General features: G+C 56.9%; 2 protein-coding genes across 5 annotated transcripts in view; one reads left to right on the forward strand and one right to left on the reverse strand.

The window, feature by feature from the left end:
- The first annotated feature begins 640 nt into the window (after positions 1-640).
- VSIG10L2 (V-set and immunoglobulin domain containing 10 like 2) lies at positions 641-5,051 on the forward strand. The gene is made up of 10 exons (XM_042882233.1): positions 641-695; positions 778-1,125; positions 1,525-1,809; positions 2,279-2,554; positions 2,695-2,973; positions 3,175-3,819; positions 3,900-4,202; positions 4,535-4,657; positions 4,730-4,754; positions 4,832-5,051. Exons 1-10 carry the CDS (start codon positions 641-643, stop codon positions 5,049-5,051), a joined length of 2,559 nt encoding a protein of 852 aa, XP_042738167.1.
- A 731-nt stretch (positions 5,052-5,782) lies between these two features.
- CDON (cell adhesion associated, oncogene regulated) overlaps positions 5,783-23,612 on the reverse strand; it is a 39,774-nt gene continuing 21,944 nt past the window's right edge. For 2 of the 4 annotated variants that reach the window (XM_042882499.1, XM_042882500.1), the window contains exons 9-19: positions 22,385-22,559; positions 21,794-21,922; positions 20,490-20,696; positions 19,677-19,858; positions 18,692-18,797; positions 16,002-16,124; positions 14,866-15,090; positions 13,976-14,235; positions 11,799-11,875; positions 8,222-8,472; positions 5,783-7,669 (exon numbers count right to left, since the gene is read on the reverse strand). In XM_042882499.1, the coding sequence (XP_042738433.1) occupies positions 7,521-7,669; positions 8,222-8,472; positions 11,799-11,875; positions 13,976-14,235; positions 14,866-15,090; positions 16,002-16,124; positions 18,692-18,797; positions 19,677-19,858; positions 20,490-20,696; positions 21,794-21,922; positions 22,385-22,559 (1,884 nt within the window). In that variant the 3' untranslated portion in view covers positions 5,783-7,520. Of the gene's footprint in view, positions 7,670-8,221; positions 8,473-11,315; positions 11,554-11,798; positions 11,876-13,975; positions 14,236-14,865; positions 15,091-16,001; positions 16,125-18,691; positions 18,798-19,676; positions 19,859-20,489; positions 20,697-21,793; positions 21,923-22,384; positions 22,560-23,612 lie in introns of those variants that run through there. The other 2 variants (XM_042882501.1, XM_042882502.1) reach the window with 2 other exon arrangements.

Consider the following 23,612-nt stretch of genomic DNA (forward strand, 5'->3'; position numbering starts at 1 on the left):
CCACCACGAACCCTCATCCAGGGCAGTGCTGCAGAAGTGGCACCAGGAAAAGTGCCAGACCTCAACAAGCAAAGGCTGAGGGTGAATTCGGGAGAGATGAGTAATAACTGATTGTGAGAGGAAAACTGGGGGGTGAACCTCCTTTTTTGAGGGGCATTGCGGCTGCCCCATGGGTGCAGTGGGATGCAGCCCATCACACACTGCAGAACCCCCTGCAGGGCAGCCCCGTCCCCTCCCGGCGCTGCCTTCCTGTGCCGCCATCAATGTTTCATGGCCTGCAGAGAGCAGGAGATGAAATATCAAACCCCGCTCAGTGCCACGCGTCTGCTGCGTGTTCAAATCCACCGTTATTGGTACAAAGTGGGGTCGGGACTGGATTTACCTCTTGTAGCGAGAAAAACGGGAAGAGGGAGAGGTTGGCCACCAGTGGGGACATCCTGGAGGTGGGACAGGTGGCAGCGGCACCGCTCGTGCCGTGAGTGCACCCATCCTCGTGCCTGGCATGGGGACAGCCAGATTGCAGCGGTGTTGGGTTTCTGCTGTCATTTCATTAATAATTAAAGATTAATCAGGGCCAATCCGGGGAAACCCGAGAGGAGGTCGGGTTGGGGAGCGCAGCGCAGCACGGGGGGCTCCCAGCATGGAGCGCTGGGGGGGCCCCTGGCTGCTCTGCCTGCTGCCGCTGATGGCGGTGGGTGAGTGCCGGGGGTCCCTCACGGCACGGAGGCACGGAGCCGCACTGCCGAGACACGGCCAACGCAGCGCACCTCTCACCAGGTCAGCCGCTGGACGCCGGCTCTGCAGCCTATGAGGAGCGGACGGCGACGGGGATACGGGGCCGGGAGGTGGAGCTGAGCTGCGGGATGGCAGCGCCGGCCGTGGTCTTCTGGAGCTTCACGGCGATGGGGAGCGCGGGGCCGCCGCGGGCCGTGGCGGTGGGCTCAGGGCCGGAGGTGGTGGTGGCTCCTGGCGCGGGCGCGCTGGGCCGGGTCACGCTGCGCAACGGCACTCTGGAGCTGCGGGAGCTGCGGACGGCCGCCGCCGGGCGCTTCCTCTGCCAGGGGCTCTTCCCGGAGTGGGGCCGCCTCCGTGTGGGATACGCCGCCGTGATGCTGCGTGTGCTGGGTAAGGTCTCCCTCCTGCCAGTGCTCTGCGCGGCTCCCCTCACCAACAGCCCGCGCTGCTGGCTGCTGCCAGACCATGAAGAGCCCCACTGGGCAGTGAAGTGCCCCACTAGCCAACACAACTCTGCACTCGGCAACATAGCAACCCACTGGCCAACCCCATTGCCTTCCCACCAGCCGCATAGCAGCTCGTTAGCCACCTCCTGTCTCCCTCCCTTGGCCAACCTGGTGTCCCACTAGCAAACATGTGGACTCATGTTGACTCATACACATTCACACTATTGAGCCCGCTAGCTGCAGAATGTGGGACATGGAAAGGCCACAACTAGACAGGAGGGATGCAGGGGCTCTGGGCAGGGGGCTGGTGGCTTTGGGGACACTCATGGCCCAGTACCCTCAGTACCCGTCTCCAAGCCCTTCGTGCGGTTGACGGCGGCAGCAGCAGCGGAGGGGACAGAGGTGGCCCTGACGTGCACCGTGCGGGAGGGGACAGCACCGCTCAGCTTCTCCTGGCAGCACCGGGAGCCCCACGGAAGACTCCTGGCAGCCCCTGTGGGGCTGGGAGGCTCTGGGGCAGAGCTGCTCCTGGCACCCGCCAACCGCAGCCACGCTGGCTGGTACGCCTGCACGGCCCGCAATGAGGTCAACAACCGTACCAGTGAACCCGTCTACCTCGACATCGTCTGTGAGTGCCCCGGAGCATGGCTCTGCTTCCAGGGGGCCCTAAGTTGGGAGATATTTTTCACCAGGCCGGGGCAGCCCCAAGGGTTAAGACACCACCGTGATGCAGGTATGGCCATGTGGGTGCCTCTGTGGCCACCAAGTGCCACATTGACCAGATGCACCAATGGCCATCATCCATCAACATCACAGTGCCTCTATGGCAAACAAGTACCTTGCCACCAAGGTGCATCTGTGGCCATCATTCACCACCATCATGGTACTTCTATGGCTGGCACTGTGCCACCAAGGCCACCGTTCCCTGTGGTGCATCCATGGGCACCACGCATCATAGCGTGTTCACAGCCACTGTCCTGCACCACCTCCAAGGAGGCTTCACGGGTCAGGTTTCCACCAGTGGGAGGATGTCCTGATTAGAGCTGCTTCCCCTCAGCAGTGATGTCCCATGGCTAAAGGGCTCTGTGTCCCTGCAGACGGCCCTGACGAGCCAGCCATCAGCGTGGAGCCCTTCTCCCCAGAGCAGGGCAGCTTCTCCGCGGGCGAGCGGGAGGATGTGGTGCTGAGCTGCCTGGCGCCCTCCAACCCCCCCAGCCGTTACATCTGGCTGCACAATGGCTCCCAGGTGCACATCGGTCAGACCTTTGTCATGTCGGCCATTGCCCGGGGCCAGGCGGGCACCTACACCTGCCTGGCTGAGAACACCCACCTCCAAACCCGCACCCAGGCCACCATCGTCCTCACCGTATACTGTAAGTATTGTGGCCCTGGCCCGGCGTGGTGACAACACAGTGCCCGGTGAGGATGTGGGCGGGAAGTACGTGATGGCACGATGGGGATGCTGGGGTGACGGCATGGGGGGCCCCACGGTGACAGCTCCACACCCACACAGATCCGCCGCCTGGGAGCCCCAGCTGCTCCGCTCTGGCCACTGCTGACCTGCAGGATGTGGCCCTGCGGTGCCGCTGGCTAGGGGGATTCCCTCCAGCCCGGCTGCGCTGGGTGGGCCCTAGGGAGGAGGAGGAGGAGGATGAAGAGGGGGCAGCAGGGCCCAGCTTTTCCATGGCCACCAGCATCGTGCCAGGGGCAGCCACGAGGAACGGCAGCTCCTTCGCCTGCGTGGCCACACACCCTGCGCTGCGGGAGGGGGCTGTGTGCAGGACCACTCTGTGTGAGTGTGGACACATCCCCAAACTCCCACGTCCCTAAATTGCTTTCCTTGAAGGGCCTTATTGCCCTTCAATCCACGTGCTACGGCTGCACTGCAGAGCACCCCAAAGTGAAGCTGTGTTGGCTGCCCCTTGCTACCCTGTACTTTATGGGGACAAAGGCGGGCAGGAGATGGCTCACCCCACCACCTGTCCCTTCCCAGGGATCCCGGCAGGCAGCCCCACATGCATGGCTGCGGCCACCAAGCATGACGAATACGTGATGCTGCGATGCCGCTGGGAGGGAGGCACGCCGCCGGCCACGCTGCGCTGGTGGGACGGCCGGGGCCGGGCGCTGGGCGTCCCCACACCATCAGCCACCGTCCTGGTGCTGAGCACCGATACCAGTCTGCGGGGCCAGGACTTCGTCTGCGTGGCCGCGCACCCACTGCGAGCCGCCAGCACCGAGTGCCGCCTCCGGCTGGGTAAGCGAGGTGGTCCCCGTGTGCTGTCCCCACTATCGTCGTCTCACGCCGGCCGGCGGCGTGCCACCAGCAGCCCCTCTCAATGCGCAGATGTCCCCAAGCTGGAGGTGGAGCGCGGCGAGGTGGCGGTGCTGGAGGGCGGCGAGGCACGGCTGGCGTGCCGGCAGCGCGGCGGCACCGAGCTGGGTGCCGAGATGGGCTGGTACGACCCGCAGGAGCGTGAGGTGCCGGCGGGCACCACCAAGTACCGGCTGGAGCGCGGCGGGGCGTGGGCCAACCTCACCGTGCACGATGCCGAGTGGCCGCAGGACGGTGGCACGTACCGCTGCGCCGCCGCCAACAGCGTGGGCACCGCCAGCCTCCCCGTCCGCCTCCGCGTGGATCGTGAGTCCCAGGGGCAGCGGCACGCATCCCCGTGCTGCGCGGGGAGGCGAGTCGTCCCACGGAGCGCCGTCTCGCCGCAGGGTACCCGGCCCCTCCCAACGTCACCATCAGCAAGCTGCGGTACACGCGGGCGCGCACCGAGGTGCGGCTGCAGTGGCGGACGCAGGGCGCGGGCAACCTGACCGGCTTCGTGGTGCAGCGGCGGCCGGCCAAGAAGCCCCAGCGCCGCGTGCCGGGCCCTTGGGAAACGGCCGCTGGAGACATCGAGCCGCACTCCCGCGACCGGCGCCTGGGGGGGCTCGACCCCCGCGTGGTCTATGCCTTCCGCGTCCTGGCTGTCAACCACCGCACGGCCGGGCACCCCTCCGAGGTGCAGACGCCAGGTGAAGCGGGCACGGGACAGCATGCCGTGCTCCTCCGGCATCCCTGGGTGGTGCCAGGCATCGGCAGGGGCTACAGAACACCCCGGGGCTGACTGCCTGTAGGCAAAGCAGGGAGTGAGTAGAGAAAGGCAGAGCTGCACCGCAGCGCGAGCAGCCATCAGTAGGTTTCAGAGCAAACAAGTGCAGGCTTCTATCTTCCTCCTCCGTTTGTGCCAGGGATGCCCATGCTCCCCGAGCTCCCTTCTCCCCTGGTACCTCCGCACCATCCTGGCTGCTCCTCACCTCCTCACCTCCCCCTTCCCAACGGCTCGATTTGCACCGCTCTCTTCCAGCTGAGCCGCCCTTCGAGGCGCTCCCGGCCGTGACGGGGGCAGCGGTGATGGGGATGCTGGTGGCCACGTCCATGTCTCTGCTGGCTGTGCACTACATTGCTCGCCATCGGGACCGCCTGCCACGTGAGTGTCGGGGGCTCGGCTGGGTGGTAAAACCCCAACTCCCCCATCCGATGTCCGTCTGTCCGTCTGTAGGGCTGCACGAGCTGCTGTTCCGCATGTGAGTGCCCCAAACCTCGCCACGCACCCAGCCCTCTCCTGCATCTCATTGCTCACCTGAGAGCCCCATGCCCCCAGGGCTGGCCCTGATGCCCCACAGCTTGCCGAGGATGCCAACGTGGCCGTGAGCACGGAGGACGGAGAAAGACAGGGACAGGAGGAGCCGGGTGGCCTCAGCACAACAGCCATGGAAGGTAGAGGGCGGGCAGAGCCACCAGCATGGTGGTACAGCCTGGTGCCACTGAGGCTCTCCATCCCATCCCATTGCAGAAGAGCCACGCTCAGCCCCACCAGCTGACCCTGTGGATGATGCACCGGCAGATGTCAGCATCACGGTGACAGCCATGCCTTGAGCATGGCACACTCCTGAGACACCCCTCCTCACTGCTGCTGTTCCTGGGGGATGAGAGCTGGGATGTGGCAACAGCACCCCTGGGACAGCCCCATCCTCCTGCGGTGTGCTGTACCCCACTGCTTCCTTTGCCTCAATAAAGGCTGCAAGAGAGCAGACGCAGAGGGAATCTTCTTCCACAGAGCCTCAGTCTGGGTGGGGTGGGAGCAGAGGGGCTGCAAACCCAGGGATGGGGATCCTGGGAGGTGAGGGTGAAGCTGTGGAATTCTCAGCCTTTACCCTTTATGTGGAAAGGTGCTTCACCCACAGGAAATGTCCCCACATCCCTCCTCCTGGCACTGGACTGTCATTAACCCGTGGCTGCTGGTGCTGGGCTGCAGATAAAGTGCCGCAGAGAAAATCTTTTGGGCTGCTTTATAGTGTTCCAACATGGACTGCCAGCAAGCCAGGGCCCGGCTCTGCTGCTCTGCAGTGGGGAGAGATGCATCACTGCTCCCAGAGAGCAGGAGGAGCTGGGATGTTTGGGGAAGGGGAGATCTCTGCCTGGAGAGCATGGAGGAGGCGGCCCTCAGCTTTGGGTTTATGCAAGACAGGGGGTCCTGGCGCTGCCCTGCACCTCATGAACGATCCGCCCAACCTCAGCGCAGTGCCGCACGGCACCAATCACCACTCTGCCATCCCATCGAGCAGCAGCATTCACTTTAATATTAATCAAACCACCAAACAAAACAAAAAAACCAACACGCAACAACTACATCATTCCAACACATGTGCAATTTCCAAAGAAACATTACATCTTCTTCGGAAAATAGAGTGTATTTACCCATCTGCCAACAAGCACACATCTGGAGCTCAGCGCTGCGCAGCACTGCAGCAGCGATGCGTTCAGAGGTACACGGAGGAACACAGAGAGGTTTGTCCATTTGTTTTTTCTCTAAAGGCCCAAAGATGAGGAGAAAAGGGGCTGATGCACACAGGGTTGTTGAACTCGGTGCTTGTGAAAAGCAGGGAGCTGCAAGGCGCCGGGAGCCCAGCAGAGCTCGCTGCTGGTTCTGGGAAGGAGAGGAGCGCTGCCAAAGCCACGGGAAGGATGGCGTTTGGGTGGACAAAGCAGAGCAGAGGGAGGAGCGGGGCCGTGCACGCAGCCTGAAGGCAGAGTGCTCCCGTGGGACCGGCGGGAGGTTTGGAGTTGGGCACGTGGAGGTGGGAGCGTGCACCGAAACCCTACGGTGAAAGCAGAGCTCAGACACACTTTAAAATAAAATACAATAAATGGAAGACAAACACTTAAAACAGTGTCACTGACTATAAATAAAGCAGTCTGCAGAGAGGTGCTGCTAACAGAGCAGATCGCAGCCTCCCGCACCCATCGCTGCCCACGGCCCAGCTCCATCTGACACCAGAGCCGCTCCACGGGCCGAGCTCACACCAGCATCCCGCGTTGGCATCAAGAAAGCAAAGCAGCAAATCCAGGGTAGGGTACTGCCCTCATGTGGTGCTTGTTGGCACTTTGCCTCCCTCTGGCACGCACTCAGTCTCGCAGACATGAGAACTAAAGTGTGCAGAGGGGAGAAACCACGTACACAGCATCACTGCCAGGCTTCGGGCATAAAGCATAACCAGAATCCTACCTGCTTGGCAGCCCAGCTCCGAGCTAACGCGTTCTCACCACGGGCTCTATTTATAAAGCACAGAACACATTATTTTGTACCTCCATGCTGTGCACAGAGCACACATTCAGTGGGGAACGGAGCTTGGGGTCGGGCAGGGCTCTGAGCTGCACCTGCAGCGCTCCACCCCCCCCCAGCCCCTTCCTGCTCAGCCCAGGCTGCACGTGGAGCCGTGGGCAGCTGCAATGGCGATGAAGGCATCCAGCAGCCGGGGCTACGCGCTGCTTTTTGGAAAGAGTGCTTTGCGAGCACAGCTTCATTGCATTCACTCCGATTAAATGTGGAAGGAAAAAAAAACAACCACCAAACAACCAAGGCTGCAGTACCTCCACCTGCTGCACGGCACGGCACGGCACGGCACGGCAGGGCACAGCACAGCACCACCGAGCAGCGCTGATCCCCTTCTGCCCACTCCCAGCACGGTCTGCGCGCAGCCCAACCCAGCGCAGCCCCGCGCCCAAAGCGCCATCAGCCTCTCAGCAGCGCTCCTCTGCCGGCTCCACGAACACACACTGCAGTTTCCTATCGTTGTTCTTTATATTATTACCAATCTTTTTTTGTTTATATACACAGAACCAGGCTAGTTTCACGGTGCGTGGGAAAAAAAGGAATCTCAAGGCATAAATAATATAAAAAGGCAACCATTTAGAAACAAGATACATTCATATGACACTACTACAAAAAATAAATAGTGACTCTCTCTGTTATAATTAAGGCCCCTCCATCAGTCCCTCCAGCACTCCCCTCAGCTCTCCTGCAGCGGGGGCTGCCCAGAACCACGCAGTGTTGCAGTCCAGCCCGGTTTGTCCCTGCAGTCCTTGGGCACAGGCTGCAGAACCAGCGGGCTCCAGCTCAGAACGTGGTTTGGTGTTTCTGAGAGCGCACAGCTGTCACCTGCAAGGCAAGAGCAACGTGCTTTCAGCTCAACGGCCTCATGAGCACAGAGGAAATTCAGGTTAGGGATCTCGGCAAAGCTTTCTGAGTGGGTTTACTCCCATAAAACCCTGAGGAAGCGTTGGGCAACAGCACAGCGCCTCGGCTCTGCAAGCACATGGATGCTGCTATGCAGCAGGTTGGGATGACATGGCCCAGACCCACCCGCATCCCTGAGCTGCCCTCCCCTGCAGCATGGCTTTAGGCCACCCAGATGCAGCAGGGAGCACGCAGTATCTCAGCCCCTAAGTCTGCACTGGGACCCCCTGTGTCTGCTGTGTGTACAGGCACCGCCAGCCAGCAGCAACCAGCCACAGTGTGCCTGCAGGGTGAGCCCCAGTAGAGGCATCGGTGGAGAGGAGCACGCAGCTCCAGCACCACTTTTCTGCAGGAGATGGAACAGAGCCCTCTTTCCAACGGCCAGCTCCTTTGCGAGCTTAATTACCAGTCTCTGTTTAATTAGGTGCCATTTCTGCAGCGTCCCCGCGCCAGGCGCTGCCCCCCCCGCCTCACCGTCCGCGTACTCCAGGCAGAGCGGCCTGGCGCCACCCCTGCAGCAGGGCTGAGGGCTGGGCGGCTGCTCGGCTGCCTCCACGCCGTCCTCCTCCACCCGCCCGCCGTGCTCGGGGATGCTGGAGGCCAAACACATGGCGACCATGATGTGGCTCAGGGGCTTCATCTCCATGTCCTGCTGGTACGGAGCGACGATGGGCACGAGGGGCAGCGCGCTGCTGCTGAAAGTGCCGTTGGCCTTGGTGAAACACCTGAGAAGGTAAGCCACAACCACAGAGTATTAAGGTAGGAATAGACCTCCCAGATCACAAAGTCCAACCCACCCCCCCGTGCCCACTGCCGACGACCCTCAGTGCCACATCCCCACGGCTCTGCAACACCCCAGGATGGTGACTTTCTTTCCCTGGGCAGCTGTGCAGTGCAGCGCTGCTCTTTGGAGGAGAGATTGTTCCTCATATCCAACATGAGTGGGATACCAGGAGTTGCTGCGAGCCCTGATCATCTGCACGTTTTCCCTTTCTACCACTCAACTTAGCATGAGAAACTGTGACTTTTAAGTACTTTACCATGTGTTATTTACTGTAGAGATCTTGCCAAGTGAGTTCTGAATGTATTTTTGGATCAATCCTAACATGAAGAGAAGGATCAAGCGTTTCTTCTCCCAACAGACAGCTGGAAACACTGCAAACATTTGCTCAGTTGCTTCCCCTGTCCGCTGTGACCCGACCATTGACTTGCAGGTCTCCACCAGGGCAGCCCCACATGGCGGCCTTTCACCGCCAACAGAAAGAGCTCAGGTTTGAAACCCAAGCAACAAACCAAAGTGCCTTGGAAAACAAATGCTGAAGTGTTATCAGAGTGGACGCAAACTACAAAAATACATTCAGCACTATAAAGGCAAAATCCCGCGCGGTGCAGCTCAGATCGTGACCCCGTGAGACACACAGGGCTGTGAAATCAGAGTCAGACTGCGAAATGAACTGTTATAGCCAAGGTATTTAACCTTCCTCAGAAAGCAGCTCGAGACCTTAACGGACACCACGCCACTGCAGCAGGCAGGGAAAATGCCTGCAGTGTCTGCAGCTCCACTAACAATGTGGACGCAGCGAACATTTATACAAGCAAATCCTATGCACGACAGCCCAAAATCACACTTCACAGTGGTTTTATAGAAAACCATAATTACCACAGAAGTAAAAGGTTCACTTGTATAGCTGCCATAGACCAGGAAAGCACCCCCAGTGCGCTCCCTGGACGGGTACGCAGGGAGCGCGGAAGCAAGGAGCCCGGCATGCAGTGCAGTGCCGTCACCGTGCCCTTCTCACCTGCCTGCAGTTCTTGCACCCATCTGCCTGACCCCAGCACTGCCCCCAGCACTGCCCCACGGATGGAGCACAGCTCTGTGTTACATGTGAGCCCAGCACGACTCCCAGGCACTGAAGGGAAGCTGAACAGGCTCCCAACTCCACGCACAGATTATAAACCCATGTGCCAAACGGACACGACTCAGAGCATTTCTTTGCTGCCAAGCCTAAATAGAACAGTCGCCTGCCCTGCTCCCAGCGATGAGCCCTTCCATCTCAGCACATATTGCTGCTTACGGCTGCTTACTGCACTGCCCAGGTGCTGGCGCTCAGAGCTGGCACCCACACAGCCCACGTGGGCGCCGAGCCCTCACCGTGTGCGACCCTGCATGCTTACCCTACGACTGCTGGGAGGATCCCTTTCCACAGTGCTTCTTCCCCCCACATAAGCTGAAGCGACGGCGCCCACCTGCAGCCAGCACAGAGCCACGAAGGCTGCAAAGAGCCCCCGGCCGTCCTGCTGTGCCCACTGACCCCGCAGTGCCGTCGGGGCGGGATGGAGCTCCTGCACGGCCCTCCCCGCTCCCCGCTCCGTCCTTCCGCCCTGAGCCGCCTCCAGATCATTATTCCAAGTACCAAAATACCACAAAAGCCACTGAAGAATCCACATGAAACACATCTGGGCTTCAAACAAATCCATTTATTAGTTTGCATTTCTTTCCACAGAGGTTTTGACTACACTCACTCATTATTTAAAGAATTCTTAGAGAAACCCATTTAAGATGTTTGGTTTGCATGTTTATGGGACTTTCTTTTTAAAGACACAGAGGTCAGTGCAGCGCTTTGTATTACTCCACTGGCTTGAATGGAGCTCCAAGACAGCAGGTCAGCTTTTTTAGCTTAAAAACCACATTCTGACGGAAACTGGCCATGGGCGTGCCCAGAGGGAGCAGCAATGGAAAATCTCTGCTGCAGAAAACACGCCTTGCGTCCATTCTCAGCACTACAATCCTACCAGCCATCGTGCACAGCCCTCCAACCCGAAGGGCCGCTGCTCGGGATGTGTGCGCAGATCTCTGATGGAACACAGCGCGTGCCAAAGGGAACCGACAGGAGCAGAACGCCTCGGAACCATCGAGGACCCAGGGAGCATCAGAGCAAAAGCACCAGAGAACCGCAACAAAAAGAAATCTGCTTTGAACCCCGACGCAATCAGCACAAATCACGCTCATCTCCCCGGCTTTGTCCACCACAGCAAAGTGGGCGCCCACAGCCCGGCAGCCCCCTCCTCTGGCAGAGCTCCACGAGCAAGAACCAAAGAGCAGAGGATTCCATCGCTGTAACACTGAACCCCTCCACGGTCCGTGCTCACCAGCTCTAAAGCGTGCTTGGATTTAAAAGGTCACTGCATGCCCAACCTCCAACAACACCGAGGCAAAGCCAGACCCACCCGGCTGCCCCCCATGTGCCCTCTGTGCCCCATCCCTCCGGGGCTGCAGCTGGAGGGGACACTTTGTGGTTTGTGTCACACACAGCAGGGCTGAGAAGTCAAAGTTCAGCCATTGCTGGAGGAACATCACAGTCGCGTGGGATGGAACTCATTCTCTCCTTTTTCTTAAGAAAAAAGAGTAATTAACAATGTAAATATGCTTAAAACTGGAAAACAGGCTATTAATTACAGCGTAGCACATACAACCGTTCCAAACGACAGCCGGTTGCACACATCCCCGTCACTGCCATTGCTGCTGCTCCGTCCCCATTGGTGTCACAGCTCTGCTCAGTGCAGCCCCTCCCCGCCCTGAGGCCACCACAGCCCCCCTCTGTGCCACTGCGTCCCCCAGCACACAGCACCGCGGCTCTGGGACAGCCCCGGGGTGACCCCGATCCCTGCATGTCTGTAACGGGAGGATGAAGCATTTCGATGCCATTTTGAGCTCTATTTTCAGAGGTAAAACCACAAAGATGAAGCATGCAAGTTTTCAGCCTTTGGGAACAGCTGAACTCCAGCTCAGCTCCTTTGGACGCACACTGGAAGGTAAATGCCAGCTTTAATAAGAGAGAAAATTCAAAGTATGACTGACAAGACCCCAAATTTACCCCTCAACCTGTCCAGAACGTCGGACTTTCAGCCCTTAAATAGCCAGAGACCCCCTCAGAAGCCTGGAAGGCAGCACGTCCTCCACAGCGCCGCCCAACGAGCGCCCAGCTCCCCACCACGGCACACAGCAGACCCCCTCCCCACAGACCCCCCCCGCCAACCCCCCCCACGCTACCTGTTGTTGTTGCGGCAGTTCCTGCAGCTGATGCACTCTGGTTCCGCCTGGGGCAGCGCTGCGTGCAGCCCCCCGCCCTGCATGGAGACAGCGGTCAGCACAGCCGGCAGCGGTGCCTCAGAGCCCCCAGCCCTGCGCCCCGAGCCCCCAGCCCTGCCCTGCCCAGCCCTGGGCCGCATCCCAGCGCCGTAACACTGAGCCATTATACGGAGCCAAGGCGAGGGGCTGCCAGCGCGTGTCGGAGAGCAAAGTAAGCAACTGCAGCCTAGACAAGTATGCTGTAATTTCCCCGGTCTGTTTTCAGCTTCATACGCTCAGGTTTAATTTAATAAACACACTGTAAATATGTTTATTTTTAACGCCGATGACAGACATGAAAGCAAATCGCTGTTCGTTTGCGAGCTGCGCCGCTCGGGGAGACGGCACTAAATCTGCAGGGCTGATGTCACAGCACAAACCCATCCCAGCCTCCTGCAATTACCCCGATTAGATCACTGCACTTCGCTACACCGAGTTTTGAAACACTCAGTATTTGTACAGATGGGGTAATTCCTTCGCCAGCAATGACTCCGGGTGAGAGGGATTTGGTGCTGTTGGTTTTGGCTGCGGGGCCCATTACAAGCGAGCAGAATGCCCAGATTAACACATACCTCATTGTGAGGGGCAGCGGGCAGCGCGGGAGCACGGAGTGGGGTGGGCACAGCCCAGCGGGGTCTGTGGGACCGGCAGGGGGGGACCCCAACCGGACCCCAAGCAGAGCCCAGAGCTCACGCTCATGGTGAGGGTGGGTTCTGCTCAGGGAGGCTGCTCAGCCAGATAGGGATCGCTGAGGAAATGCCTAATTAGTGTTGATTGCCATCCTGCCAGTCCCTCTCTTCCTCATTCAGCCCAATCAATGGAACAATAAAGAGAGTCCTAATGAGAATGAGAACATCCTGTTCCTCTGCTCTGCTGTTCTGGGTGGGAAGGGGTTGCCTTACTCAGCTCCGCAGACAGAGAGGGGAAAAACAGCACTAATCCAACACTCAGCTGCTCCAATGAGACAACATGCCAGGGTTTGCTGCCCACATCTCAACACAGAGACACAGAGCAGAGCTGCGGCTGCACGTGCACCAGGTGCTGCCTCCAAGGAGCAGATGAGCAGCAACAGAACAGCGACATCCCCAGCATCGCCAGGCTTCCTAGGGGCTGGCTTTCAAGTGCCAAAAACCACTCCTTCCCCAGGGCTTGGGCGGCCGAGGCTCTCAGGAGTTCACCTGCTGGCAGGGTGCACAGAAACGCGGGTCCACAAACGGCCCAGCAGTGGCACAGCCAGGTGAGGACCCAGCATCTCTGCCCCTGAAACTGCTGTGATCCAAGTGGCAGCTACTGTGCAAGCGCTAATTTGTTGTTCAATAAAACGAAGCGCTTGTGTTCAATTACCAACACAAACAATAGCCCCCTTTCTGCCTCCCAAACCAGCATGCTGTTTCTCAGACTTTTGAACTTTTTCTTTCAGTTTTCCTGGGCAATGTTCACAGTTTTGAGTAAGTTTAGTAAGTTTGAATGCAAGCCATCTGTTTCCATAGACAATAATGAAATCATTATTCTCTCTTGGAAACAGGACACATTTCAGCAAATGAAGTACTTTTCCACAACATACAAAAGCTGGGTCGTGGATTTAAATTGGTTTTTAATTTTATTTTCAATTAAAAAAAAAAAAAAAGGGGGCAGTCTGTCTCAAAAGTCACAAATGAGGGATTAAAAAAAAGGCACTCATTGCGTCACCGCGTTCCTGATGTATGGGCTATTTTATGGAAGCTCCCGCTTCGTCTGTGCTTCGCTATAATTAATAGCATCGCTTAGAGTCACAGATCTGAAGCAGGTGGGGGAAAACGGGCGATCCACAAAGCTGCAGAATAAGCAGCTGTAATGAAATCTATTTAACTCGAAGATTGAGAAATACCACGCGTAAAGCCAAGCGCCTCGGCGCAGCACAAAGTATTCCCGGAGCTGTTTGCTAGGAGGGCAGGGGCAGATTTCCCAGAGCAAGCGGAATTCTTGCTGCCATCCGATATTCAATCGAAAACCAGGGTGCTCGTATCACAAACATCCGCCCGGCCGCCTCCTGCGGAGCCACGCAGCGCAGCCGCCTGACCCTGACGCACGAATCCCCCCCGCGCCACGGCCCAGCTTACGTTCAGCAGGCGGTGGGCGCGCTCGCAGTCCAGGTGTGCGCCGGGCAGGGAGCCGCCGTGCAGCCCGACCGCTCGGCTCACGGCCACGTCCAGCCCCCCGCCCGCCTTGTGGTGGTGCGGGCAGCCGCTGCCAGCGCTGCTGCCGATGAAGCTGCTGTGGACGCTGCCGTTGACGCGGCTCGTGCCGGGCAGCGTTGTGTATTTGATCACCTGCCCGCTGATCTCCGCCCCTTGGTACAGATAGCCAGGAGGGTCGTACTCTGCAAGAGAGCCAGGCGTGAGGACCGCAGTTCTGCTCCGGAGAGCACACAGACTGCCAACGGGGGTAAACAGGAGAAACTCTTTTCTCTTTCAGCAGCTTCTGTAAATTAACTGAGTTTCTCGGTGCTCAGGATGCAGGCATAGGAGTGGAGAACAGCCATCCCTGCAGGACAGACCGGGAGCGCCGTGCTGCCATCGGTCACACAGGGAGCTCCTGAGCACAGCCTGCAGGGACCACAGACTCACTGCTGCCCAGAACTTGACAGCACTCCTGGGCTGCAGCTGAAGGCACTCTCTTATTTTGCAAGAAGTTTGTGTGATTTCTTGTCAGGAGAGTGAGGACATTTAAAAGCAACCACAGGCAAGGAAAAGAACAGGGGCGATTTCCGCCTTAGGAAAGGCCATTAGAGGACTTCTGTTAGCACAGAACCTCTGAGCAGGCAACGAGCACTGAGCTCCAATGTGCCAGCACTGTGCTCGGTGCAAAGCACCGGGTTCTGCCCACTGACACCTCTCTGAAAGACCAGGAACTGAACCCCGCTTCGCTGTGGGCTGAGCAGGAGTTGGGGATCTGCCCTCTCAGCATGGGGCTGGACACTGTGACAAAAGGAAACCCCAAACCAACTCACTCTGCATGGCGTTCTGCTGGCGGTTCTTCCACAGACACATGGCGATGAAAACGATCAGGATGAGGACCATCACGCCCAGCACGCAGCCCACGATCAGGTACAGCATATCACTGCTCCGCACCGGGCCGGAGGATGGACCCCCGCTGCCCCCCGCCCGCTCGGGGGGGCTGGGTGGGGTGCTCAGCTCCTTCGCTGGGTATTCAGACACTCCTGGCATGCGCTTCACTGCGTGCAATGGGAGACAGGGAAGGGCACGTTCATCAAAGGAGTTTTCTAAATGCATTTTTTCATTATGAAATGAAAATAATGACTGCTGGAGTTACAATCCTAATGCCTCGAGGAGGAACCTTCCAAGTATTAGAAACTATAAGGAGAAGGCCAGCTGCGATTGGGTAATAACTATTTGCCTTGGAAGACGGCTGCCATCCGGCTCGCTAACCCTCCCACCAAGGTCACTGGGAGCTGTAACACACAGCTCAATGCACACTGCAATGGCTCTGACTGCAGAGCACCCATCTGTCCGCTCCTGAGGTCAGGAGAAACCACAGCACACATCTCTACCCCCCTGCTGCACCAGACGACCGACCTGGATCTGGTGTGAACTCTGCTGACCCCGTGCTCAAACCACACTGAAACACAAAGAGCTGAACAGGAATCACAGCAAACACAAGGCAGCCCAGAAATCACACCACGCTGATTCCCCACCTGCACGGACACCTTCAGGAGGTGCCTGGGTTGCAAAGGCAGGACCTCCATGCAGGAACACCAAACGAGCATCACCCTGCGAACCCCACACCCCGAGGCAGCAGTGCTGCACGGCGGATCGCCGAGCTTCGGGTGTGAGGAAGGATGCGTTCCCTGCACCCAGAGCTGCACCCCGCACTGCGCCAAAGGCACTGCTGTGCTGTGCTGTGCTGTGCTGTGCTGTGCTGTGCTGTGCTGTGCTGTGCTGTGCTGTGCAGGCACGGGGTGAGAGCCGTCCTTGGGAGCGCAGCCCAGCAGCTTCACTAAAAACAATCCTCGCTATGGAAGACAAAACAATCCCTCGGAACATTCCAGAAAATTACAGTCTTTGTTACAGACAACTTTTGCACTGCAGCCCCCCCACGGCCCCGGGGCAGCAGAGCACCGCTCACCCTTCGTCTCGCAGATCATCACGTTGCTGTACTCGCTTTCACCACCTTCGTTGTAGCACTGCATTTTTATGTCGTATGAGGTTTCTGGCTGCAGGTGGTTTATCAGGTGCCACTGCTTTGTGCCTGTGGAAGAACACACCAACTTCATTTCATTCACTGGGATGACTCAGAGCTGGGCACGGCCATGGCACAGCAGTGATAGCAGCAGCTGTGCCCAACCTGCAGCACCCCGGGGCTCCACGAGCGGCACGGTGGGGATGGCAGGGGATGGGACTCAGCGCTCTGAGAGCTCCTTCCTGGCCTCAGTGACTCTGTGATCCTATCTGGGACACGGGTGGCGGTGGGGATGGGGCGAGGGTTGGGCTGGACCTCACAAGTCCTTCCCAGCCGTAACAGTTCCACGCCATGCCACTGCAGGGCTGCATGGAACATACAGCGGTGGCTCCCTGCTGGGGGAGAAGGTTCTGTTATGGGCCTGCAGACCTGTCTGAAAGCTTAAGGCTCACTGTGACCCAAAACGCATCCTGCCAAAGCCTTCTGATGAACAAATGGTTTGTTTTAAGTACCTTGGTTTAAGGATTTCTGTTTAAGTTTTTCTGTTTGTTTTCCCACACAAGTGGAAGTCCCTGAGCTCAGGACCCCAAGCCCAGCCTTTCAGCACCTTCACAGCATCGCGTTTACAGATGTGCACTGCGCACATCTTCAGCACAGAGCCGCTCCGCTCCGCCCTGCAGCGCTCCACAACATCCTACAAACTATTTCTCATGGAACAAAACTCCCTCCCACCATCCGGACTGCTGCACAGCACTCACAGCACGCGGGGCACAGGGAAGGGACGGCGCAGGTGAGCTGCAGAGCACCAGGACCCCCCCTGCAGCACCGTGCACAGGAAGGGCACAGCTGGGCTCCTCCAGCAGCACAGAACTGCACACAGCCCACCACGCACAGCTCAGATGCGGCAGGAAGCAGCGCTGAGCACCGCTGCCGGCCCTGCAGGGCTGCATTCCAGCAGTGCTAATGGGACGCTCTGTCAGCCCTGGCTGCCCGCCAGCATTCCCTGGGACACCTCCTGCAGCACGGAGCGCTTCCACATAAATTACTCCCCGCTTTTACTTTCGTGGGCCTGTGACAAATTTTAATAAACAGCAACTCCTTTTTTTTTCTTTTTTCTTTTTTTTTTTTTTTTTTTTTTTCCCTTCAGGGAGTTTAATTAACTGTTTGAGCGCTCCTAATCCCTCCTGGAAAATACCACCTTGAACTGTTTCCACTGTTTCTAAGGAGCTGTCACAGCACCTCCTGATTTACGCATTGCCAGCAGGAGGACGGGATGCAGGCAGGTCCGGTGCTGCCCTGCAGGCTGCAGCCCTTCTCCCACAGCCCCCCTCACATTCCTACTGCTAATCGCTGCACCAGGTTTTAGGTTTCTTCTCCAAACCATTAGGAGACTGCAATCAGCACGGGCACTTTAACTGTCCTCTTCGTGCACCATTAGCGAGAGAAAACAGTCAAACAACTGACATCAGACTGCATTTACATCTTAATTCCAGCCTCCACGGAGACCCGCAGGACTGGGCTGCTCTCCTGGGCTGCTCTCCCTTCACTTCTTTGCTTAAAGCTGCTGGAAGACAGCGAGCAGTGATTGCAGATGAGACTTTCTGCTAAGCAAGCCCTGCTTTGGCCTGCAGCGCTCCCGAGATGGGAGCAGAGCTCTGGGTGCCTCAACAAGACTGAACAGGGAGCAGAGGAGCGCCGGCAGAGCTCAGCACTGCCCCGTGCTGCCTGCAGCACTGCCTGTAGCAGGGAGGGATGCGGAGACAGCAGAGGGAAAACAGGGCAGGATGAGCGACATGTGGCACAAACATCACCAAGCTTCCCCACGCGTGGCAGCTGCGCTCTAACCGAAAATTGCTCTCTGTCCTCTGCCCCCCAAGAAGCTGTTCTGGGGGCAGAGCAGCTCTGGCACAAGGTCTGGCTAAGATACGTTGGCAGATGAAGCTGCAGGCCGCATGGGCTTCTGTAAGGCAGAAATGGTGGATCTCCAATAGCTTTATGGAGTGCAAAGGTTCATGTCGCACAGCACGGCTCGGTGCGGTGTTGTCCAGCTGAGGGGAACACGCAAAATAAGGCTCGTTCCCCTTGTAACCAAAATAAATGAGGGGAGAAAATAATTACCACCATTGGGGCGGAATGAGATCACTCCGTTTACTCAGCCCAAGCAATAAGGACATTAAGTAAAATGTTTTTAAAAGGCTTTTCCACTTCTGGACTAATATAGACATTATCTAATAACTTCTTCCAGGAAAACGGTGATCTAATGTGCGCTGAGAAAACAGAGCTGATTAGAAGGCAGAACGAAGCACTGCTGTACCTGCAGCCACAGCACAGCTCCAGGCAGCGCTGCCCATCACAAACCACAGCAGGGCAGCCCTGCACACAGAGGTGCAACAGCACAGCCTCACAACCACTGTTTAGTTCTCGAGTTTCAGTGTGAGCGAGGGCTCAGAAGGAAGCAACAAGTCCATGTGTGGGCAGAACGCGCAGTTATGGGGCTGATAGCTGCTTCTGTGAAATATATGGTAAAGGCTCTGCTTGGGAAAAGCAGTTTAGATTTCATATAAACACAGCCAACACGGCTACGCGGCGTCCCTCCCCACCTCGCCGCGCTGCCCTGCATGCACACAGCGCAGTACCTTCCACAACATCCCTCTTGTAGTCGCTGTCGTTGTCGCTGTCCGTGGGCCGGTAATAGATGTAAAACCCTTGGATGGGGGTGTTGTTGTTGCTCGATGTGATGTACTGAAAGAGAATGCAGCATCGCATCAGACAAGAAAAGATTTGATGGACTTGGCCATTAAGGCTGGAAAGGAGCACTGAGATCCCCATCCCACCCCTCACCCCGCTGACCGCAGCCCACCAGCCATCACCATCTCCCAGCACCCGAGCTGCGATGGCACCCTCCCCTCCCACACCATTTCCCAGACATTCAAATGGGGTTTGACCATTAACAGCCTGAAAATCTGAGCACATATTGGAAGGGAGAAGTTAAAACCACTTTTAGCTCAGCCAGAATTCAGGTCGCTCCAATCCAGCTCAGAATATTTGAGTATAACTTTAAGTTATGCGGCCTCCCGAGGAACGAGGGGTTATTTCAAGTTTATTATCCTTAACATCTCTTAAGACTAAGCTAGCAGAGCAAACTAACACAGGGAACTCCACACGTTAAATCCTCCAAAGTATACCAGGGGGTTAGATTTCAAAACAAGAGCAAAGAATTTCTGTGGGTTTCAGTAAGGACTTTAAAGCACTTGTTTACAGAAGACAAGGTACCAGGGGAAAGGCAAACGTTTCTCTAACATGAATCCTCTGCTAGAAGCAACGCAAGACGATGGGCTCCTAAAAGCAGCACAGCAGCAGTGCCAGACCAGCCTGGGGGGAGGGAATGGGTACGGGCTGAAGAGGTGATGGCTGGAGGTGACGATCTTAGCGCCTCCTCCAACCATCTTACGATGATTCTACAGACCACAGATGGTAAGCAGCAGGAACGGCAGCAGACAAGGCCAGCTGATGGCCCTGTGTGGGCACAGCTCTGCTCACTGCCTGCTGCGATGCCCACGCAGCTCCCACGCGGTGCGCCAGGCAGAGCAGTGCGAGCAGAGCAGAGCCGCCTGCACTCACCGTCCACTTCAACATGATCTGGGTGTCACTGATGGCTTCAGTGTAAGCAATGTGGGGCCCGGCGATGGGGCGGCTGGAGAAGCGGTGGGTGAAGCCTGCGACCTGGTAGGGGCGGGACGCGGCGCTGCGGGGGCTCTCCCCGTAGTTGTTCACAGCGATCACACGGAACTTATACATCTCTCCTTAAAAGGGAAAAAGGGGAAGAAAGTTGTAGCAAAACAAGCACCAGAAACGGGATTCAAGGAGAGACTAAACAGATTAGGAAGCAGTTTTTGCACAACATCCAATTAGGAAAAAAAACCTCAGAACTCATTGCCACAGACTGATGCGGCCACCAGAAACATAAACAGCTTATAGGAGCGATGGGGGAAATTCACTCCAGAGAAACACGGAGCCATCACACAGAGATGGACTCCATCAGCTCAGGAATCCCTCAACCGCAAAGCAGCGGCACTGAGAAGAGCCTTCAGAGGAAATCACTGCTCGTTCCCTCTGCTCCTTCCCTGAGCTTTTAGGGCTGGAAGAAAACAAAGCGATACGTACAACTCCTTAATGCATTTTCTTCTCTTTTTTTTTTGTTTTTTTTTTTGTTTTTTAGGCATTCCGAGTGTTTACCAGAAGGACAATTAAGTTAAACATAGCAATAATACACAATCCCCCTCTTTGCATGAAGAAGCATTAAATTATGGTGCGAGTGTTTCTCTTTCCCATTTGGACAGCCAGACATCAACTTGAATTCACGTAACAGATCCCATCCCAACGCACCGCCCTGCAGCAGCAGCCATCCGAAGGCAGAGGAGCAGCCTGCAGTACCTGGCTCCAAACTGCGGACCTCCACGGACAGCTTGGAAGGAGAGATGCTGTCGGCTGCAATCAGCCAGTCGCCGCTTCGGCCCACCCGCCTGTACTCCACCTTGAAGGCTGTGATGGGAGAGCCCCCGTTTGCTCTGGGGATCCAGGTGACGTAGACGGAGGATTCGGACGCGGTGGAGATGGTGGGGCGGTCGGGAGCCTCTGGAACTGAAGGGTGGAATTCGGTTACGAGAGGACCAGCACAGCTGGAACTTCATCTTCTGGAGCAACCGATTAAACGAGTCAGTGATGAAATCAGACTTTGTGCATCAACACAGAGAATCCCAAACCCTCCCGTACCAATGAGCCCCTTGCTCTTCTGGAAAGGACGCTTGAGGAGAGGGACGGAGGAACAGAATTCCCCCCTCGGTGAGGTGGCATCCAAATGGACGTGGCAGTGCTACGACTCACCTCCAGCCCACCTCCAACGCAAACGGGAACACACACTGAGTGAATGGGGAAAACCTCCACCATCTTTTCAAACTGCACCAGGCCCCAGTGAGACTTCAACCCACCCACACTAACGAGCACTGCACTACCCAAACCATCACTTGGAAGAAATGAGAGCAAAGAGCAAAGGAAGCATGCAGCAAACGATGTACTTACGGAGCTCACTGGAAGTTACAGACAGCATTGGGACAGAGAGAACAGGAAGAGCTGCGTTAGTGAATCTGCAACAGCCGTTGTGAGCACTGAGAGCTGCATGGCACTGCTAACCCCCCCCATGGACACAGCCTGGAGCAGCCACAGCAGCAGAGCTGGCACACAGCAGGGCACACAGAGTGCCCTCAGCTCCTCTGATGTGAAAAGGGACTCTGATATTCAGCAGGAATGTGGGTGACGGATGGAAGACTTATCATTTCTGAGAGCCAAGCACGCAGGTGACAGCACCCTTTGAAATGCTACCTGCCTGCTGGGTTAGGATGTGCATCTGTTACACTCCCAGCTCCAACACCTCTCCCCACAGAAGCTGTACAGAACACACTGCTCTGCGCTGCCCTGAGCCACGCAGGAGCTGCACTGCTCACAGCACAGCCAGCATTGCTACGGGGAGTGCAGCACAGGAGCAGAAAACCCAGCAGTGTGAGGGTGCTGCTTTGGCCTCACCCAGAGAAGTTCCATGGGAAACTCACGTCCAGGAGGCTCCATGAATAAACAGAAATAAAGGAGGCAATCCGAGCAGCCGGAGCAGCAAAAAGCACACGAGTCAACGTGGGTGCACCGCTTTGTGCCAAACAGGGAGTGACAAACAGCCACAGACCCACCTCCGCTGTGCCGAGATGCGTCGGGGAGCACCACTCCAAAACTGTTGGTCCCTTCGTGGACAACGGGGTGCTTTGGGACGCCCGCCGGCGGGGACGGAGCCTGCGTGTTTTTTGAGGATGACGTTCTTTCTAAGGAACACAAGACAGACAGCCCATCATAGTAGAGGTTGGATAGGAAGTTCAGTAACAAAACCAGTGATGCTGGGCTGTGTCCATACGGATTGTGAATTGTGGGAAAACAGAACATTTTTACCTAAATCCTGTACGGAAATCTGAAAAACATCAGATTGTTTGTATGCTCCAGCATACAGCCAGCAGCCTGCAGCTAAAAGAAAGGTATCCACAGAGCTGGTAACGCTCGGCAATGTTTGCTGCCCAGCTGTTTACCTATTGGAGGCTGCTCTGCAGCAGCTGCATTGGGGAGCATTTCATGCACAGCCCAGCAGACAACATGGAAACGTGTCCTCTCAAAGCCAAGGACACGGGAAAGACAGCTGTGCAGGGAGCAGGGGCCGTGGTGTCCCAGATGTGGGTGCAGTGGGGTGGGGGATCTCAGTGGTCTTTCCAGCCTGAATGACCGTGATTCTGTACCTTTGCTGGTGCGGAATGTCAGCATGGCAGGCTGGCCTTCGCCGGCAGCGCTCCTGGCCACCATCAGCACTTCGTAGAGGCTGGAGGGCTCCAACTCGCTGAGCCGCAGCTCATTCTCGCTGCCCGGGACGCGCACGGTGTGCCACCCGCCAGCTGTGCTCACAGCGTCATCCAGCTGTGCGGGACAGAAACAGAGCTCAGCACCGGCCAACAGATCCCAGTGCAGTGCTCGAATCCACGGCCGCCCAGCACACAGACCCCTCCAACCTGCCAGGACCCCTCGCCTTCTCCTCTGCCTCACCATGGTACATTTGTGGGGTGCTGCCATCTCCAAACGCTTTGCCCTCAAACCAGCACCTCTGCAGCTGCCTGCTCAGCGCTCCTTTGCCGAACCTCCCTTGCCATCCCACCCCACAAATGCACTCACTTTTGAAAAACCAACCATTTTCTCTCACACCTAAAACGCCAAGAGCCCAACTGACTTCAATACATCACTCAGCCGTGAGCTAATGTGTGTTGTTCCAGGCTGGACCCAACACCCTAACGAGAAGGATGTGCTCCCTGACCCATCCCAGCTTTTCCTGCACTTAAGCACTTTTAAATATCTATTAAAGGCTGAAATGGGCAACAAAAGTACGTCTCAGTCCTGGTGGAGACTGGAAAAAAAACATCAGGGAGACCAAAGATTTGCTTTTTTCTAAGGAGGAAAGAATCCCACCCAACGCTTTAGCAGTGAGTTCAGCAGCTCTGCTGAAGCAGATTGAGGGCAGACCTTAACGCTCGACCTCTGCAGAAAAACATTACCCCAAATCCTGAAGGAAAAGACAGAGTCTACCAAAAATAAACTACCAAACAATATAAGACTTTAATATAACATGGAGGGCAGGTCTAAACGCCACGGATTATCAAGGGTTATGCCAGAGGTCTCTGTTCCAGCACTCCCCTCTGAAGAGATCTCTCTTCCAGTGCTGTTATTGCACTCCTTTTCTTTTCCCCCAAAGAGGGAAATAAATAAAATCATTTATGACACAAAGAGAGCACCACCCTGAAAAAACACAGTAACTCCCTGCTGAGAAACGCACCAGTGAGCACATTTCATGCGGAGAGGGCTGTTAGGAGGGGAGGGAGAGCACCGAGGGGTCAATCGGAGCCGTCAGCGCCCACGTGAGCATCACCTCCTTTGGGTGAGGAACTGTCTCAACAGACTTTGGCATCGGGTTTTCAGGAG

This window comes from Lagopus leucura, unplaced genomic scaffold (assembly GCF_019238085.1).
Source record: "Lagopus leucura isolate 7727_CA_CO unplaced genomic scaffold, USGS_WTPT01 Super-Scaffold_100034, whole genome shotgun sequence".
In the NCBI taxonomy this organism is placed as follows: domain Eukaryota; kingdom Metazoa; phylum Chordata; class Aves; order Galliformes; family Phasianidae; genus Lagopus; species Lagopus leucura.